General features: G+C 37.7%; 1 protein-coding gene across 1 annotated transcript; it reads right to left on the bottom strand.

Annotated features, from left to right (window-relative positions):
• Window positions 1–565: 565 nt before the first annotated feature.
• Window positions 566–2,678, bottom strand: LOC149247916 (uncharacterized). The gene is made up of 3 exons (XM_089446181.1): window positions 2,501–2,678; window positions 1,416–1,545; window positions 566–1,304 (listed from the first exon to the last, which is right to left on the bottom strand). The coding sequence occupies exons 1-3, from the start codon at window positions 2,676–2,678 to the stop codon at window positions 566–568; spliced, it is 1,047 nt and encodes a 348-aa protein (XP_089302307.1).
• Window positions 2,679–3,213: the final 535 nt, after the last annotated feature.

The following is a 3,213-nucleotide window of genomic DNA, read 5'->3' as shown; positions in this document are numbered from 1 at the left end:
ATTGAATGTGTGGAAAGGAGGAAGAGCAAGTTGGAGTTAAATTAAATTGAAGCTATGTATACATTTTAAATCTTACGAATATTTTGGAATCTCCTGAATAAGAGCGAACTGAATGTCTTCTTGTGCATCTAATACCAAAATCCATCGGACATCAAAATCTGTAATATTGTTCAAAATTATAAATTCAACTCTAAATTAAATTTTACTTAAAATTTACATAATTCTTTAATAAGTAAAATGGATTTGATCGAGATCAGAACAGACGGACATATGGATATTGTACATATCGTCATCCTCCGCCCAAGCTTTTACAATCTGCTCTGCTTCAAACTCATCATACTCGAACTCGTTCGCTCCTTCATTGGAGATTCCTGAACAACTCAGTTGATCGGGTACACCTACTCGTCCTCCTTCGATCTGGCCATGGCACTGCTGCTTACTATTCATATCAATATGCGTTGGAATTCTTAAGTTTACGTCATCCCTCAAATTTTGACGATCCTTCCAATCATTCACAGCATGAAGATGGTTAGACTGGTCAGCAGCCGATCGCGTAGTTGACGCACTAAATGGGAGCCGAGACGGAAATAAGTGGCGGGCATGACTGATGGGCGGCCTTCCCGTGATGGTGGAAGTGCCGGTAGTCTTCCTCGACACTAATTCCGGACAGCCGATCATCATCATTTGAATATGAATGACCAATGCTCCATGCACTACCCATTCCACAAGATGCATCTGTGAACGATATAAAGTTGATCATGAGCTGATTATCATTTACAGCGCTACCGTTCTCAATTGATCCTTTCGTGCAGTCGCTTTCAGCGACAGCTGTCATGGCGATCCCGGTGGATCCAATAGAGTAATCCCTAGGGGAAGGGTCTTCATGGAGCAGTACTGTAGTCGTGCATGATTCTGTTATGAATTCATTGCATACCCATGATTTTGCAGTGTTATAATTATGCGGGCCTTGACCTGGAGATAAAACAACTGCTTGACTTGAGACGGTCTGATGGGTATATGAATTAGCAGAATCCGAGAACTGAGAAATTAGGTTATTGTTGGTGAAGTCGCTATCAGCTGCAAACTGACTTTGATTATCTTCAGTGGGCACCAAATTGAAAGGGAAGATGGGAGTCCGCGTGACTGTATTGGTGTCAGTACGACCAGGCAGGATATTAGATTTCGTATTGTTAGAGGAGGGGCATTGTTTCAGCTTCTGTTTATGCTTTTTGATGTGAGTGTTCCAATAGTTCTTGATTTCATTGTCCGTGCGGCCTGGCAAACGGGATGCAATTTGAGCCCACCTGCGTCGTTGTCATGTTAATGGGGGAGACTAGCAGGGAATATAGAATGCAGTGAATATCAAAGAAAGGGATTAGAGAGCGGAGCTGGAATGGAGAAAAAGAGAAAGAAACCTGTTTCCTTGAATGGATTGCAAGTATATAATGAGCTGTTCTTCCTGGCGTGAGAATCCACCACGTTTAATGTCAGGGCGTAAGTAGTTAATCCATCTCAGCCTGCAACTCTTTCCGCATCTCTGCAGCCCTGCATATGCATTAGCATTGAATCGTCACTACTGCATGTAATATATCGATCCAGCATGGAAAACTGTTATAATTTGTCTCGTGAATAATTTATGAATTGAGTTGAACTTGATTTTTGAAATATTTTGAAATGGGTAGATTTTGCATTGAACTTAATTTTAGCAATGTTTCCAAATTGGATAAACTAACAAAAGAACGATCAATCAAACTCCTGTACATCTCATCCAAAAATATTCCCAAAATGAATAATCAAGATAAGAATAGCTTATACATTAATAATGAAGATAAGAATAGCTTATACATTGCTTAGACAATCGAATCAATTAATAAATTTCCTTCAATTCTTTGTGAATGGGTTACTTTTATATTTAAGTTAATTGCAATACTTAGACATTGTAAGTGCAATATTCAGACATTGCAACAGTTTGACCTCCAAATGTCAAGTACCATATCATGTTGAATGAAATCAGAAAGAATTGTTTCAGGGAAATATTTTGAAATTTTATTCAATTAATTTGATAATAAAAGTTCAGTTAATTGTTTAACCTCACTTTTGTATATCAAATTCAAAAATATTTATAAAATCTACCATCCACATAAAGCAATTCAATCCTACCTTTCTAACAAAGTATTTATAGCCTTATTTCAATCCTGACAAACTCAGATTGTCAAAATAAAATAAGAGAATGTTTAATATTCATCGCAATACTGCATTGAAAAAATATGCCTGAAATAAAATTAAAGTGCCAGTTGGTGATTATGAAATTACAAACAAACATAATCAAAACAATATAAGAGAATGTTTAATCTTCAATGTAATACTGTATTGAAAAAAAGCCTGAAATGAAATTAAAGTGCAAGCTGGTGATCCATCAATAAATAACAAACCAAAAAATCAAAATAATATAGGAGAATGCTTAATCTTCATTGCCATACCGCATTGAAAAATAGCTTACCAGCTTGTTTGGCAACATAGGTCCAGGAATAGCCCTGCATGCTATTCTTGATGATATAGGCGATAAGTCTCTCATCTTCATCAGGTGACCAGAGACCCTTTCGTAGCTTTTGTTTGGCGGGAGCTGAGGGCACAGCTTCCACTTGGGCATCCTGTAGGCGCTTCATTAACAACGGCATGTGGTGCTATCAACAACGGCTGATTCTTAATTGCTAAGTGCTTTGGTCGGCTTGGAAGTGGGAACTCGCCCATTATGTATATAGATATATAGAGTCACACTGGTCTGTGTCAGGCTGGGATGGAGATGGAGCACCTGATATTCCGAATTTTATTCCAAACATCGTCCTCCTACCTTTTCTTACTAACATTATTGTTCTTTCACGATTCCTCGCCGGAAAAACCTAGAGTTATATAATAATTTTCTTGTCTGGTTGATGACTTGGCATGAGCATCAACTGGTACGGTAAAGCGTAGTCAGATCGTTGAAAGTTAGACTCATGATTTGCAAATGCACTAATATCTTTGAATATTTACTATTCGAACGTGATCTGGGTCATCCAAATCATGTGTTTCCCATAGAAGGATCTCGGTCATCCAAATCATGCGTTTGCCAGCGAATATCAACATGCCAATTATTGAATTAGTCATTTGATTCGTTGATTTTAATAATTAATTAAATCATTAAAAACACCCTTAAAATGAGGCAACTGGAAA

This window comes from Pinus tabuliformis, chromosome 7 (genome assembly GCF_031772625.1).
Source record: "Pinus tabuliformis cultivar Carrire ecotype Pingquan chromosome 7, CPIR1, whole genome shotgun sequence".
NCBI lineage: Eukaryota > Viridiplantae > Streptophyta > Pinopsida > Pinales > Pinaceae > Pinus > Pinus tabuliformis.
The sequence above is the reverse complement of the archived record's forward strand: the minus strand, read 5'-3'. Positions and strand labels throughout refer to the sequence as shown.

Excerpts from the sequence above, each read along its gene's own strand:
- LOC149247916 (XM_089446181.1), bottom strand. The coding sequence starts at position 2,678 with ATGCCGTTGTTAATGAAGCGCCTACAGGATGCCCAAGTGGAAGCTGTG. Across the intron at positions 1,546-2,500 it reads CTATGTTGCCAAACAAGCTG|GGCTGCAGAGATGCGGAAAG; the intron begins GTAAGCTATTTT and ends ATGCATATGCAG. Across the intron at positions 1,305-1,415 it reads CAATCCATTCAAGGAAACAG|GTGGGCTCAAATTGCATCCC; the intron begins GTTTCTTTCTCT and ends ACAACGACGCAG.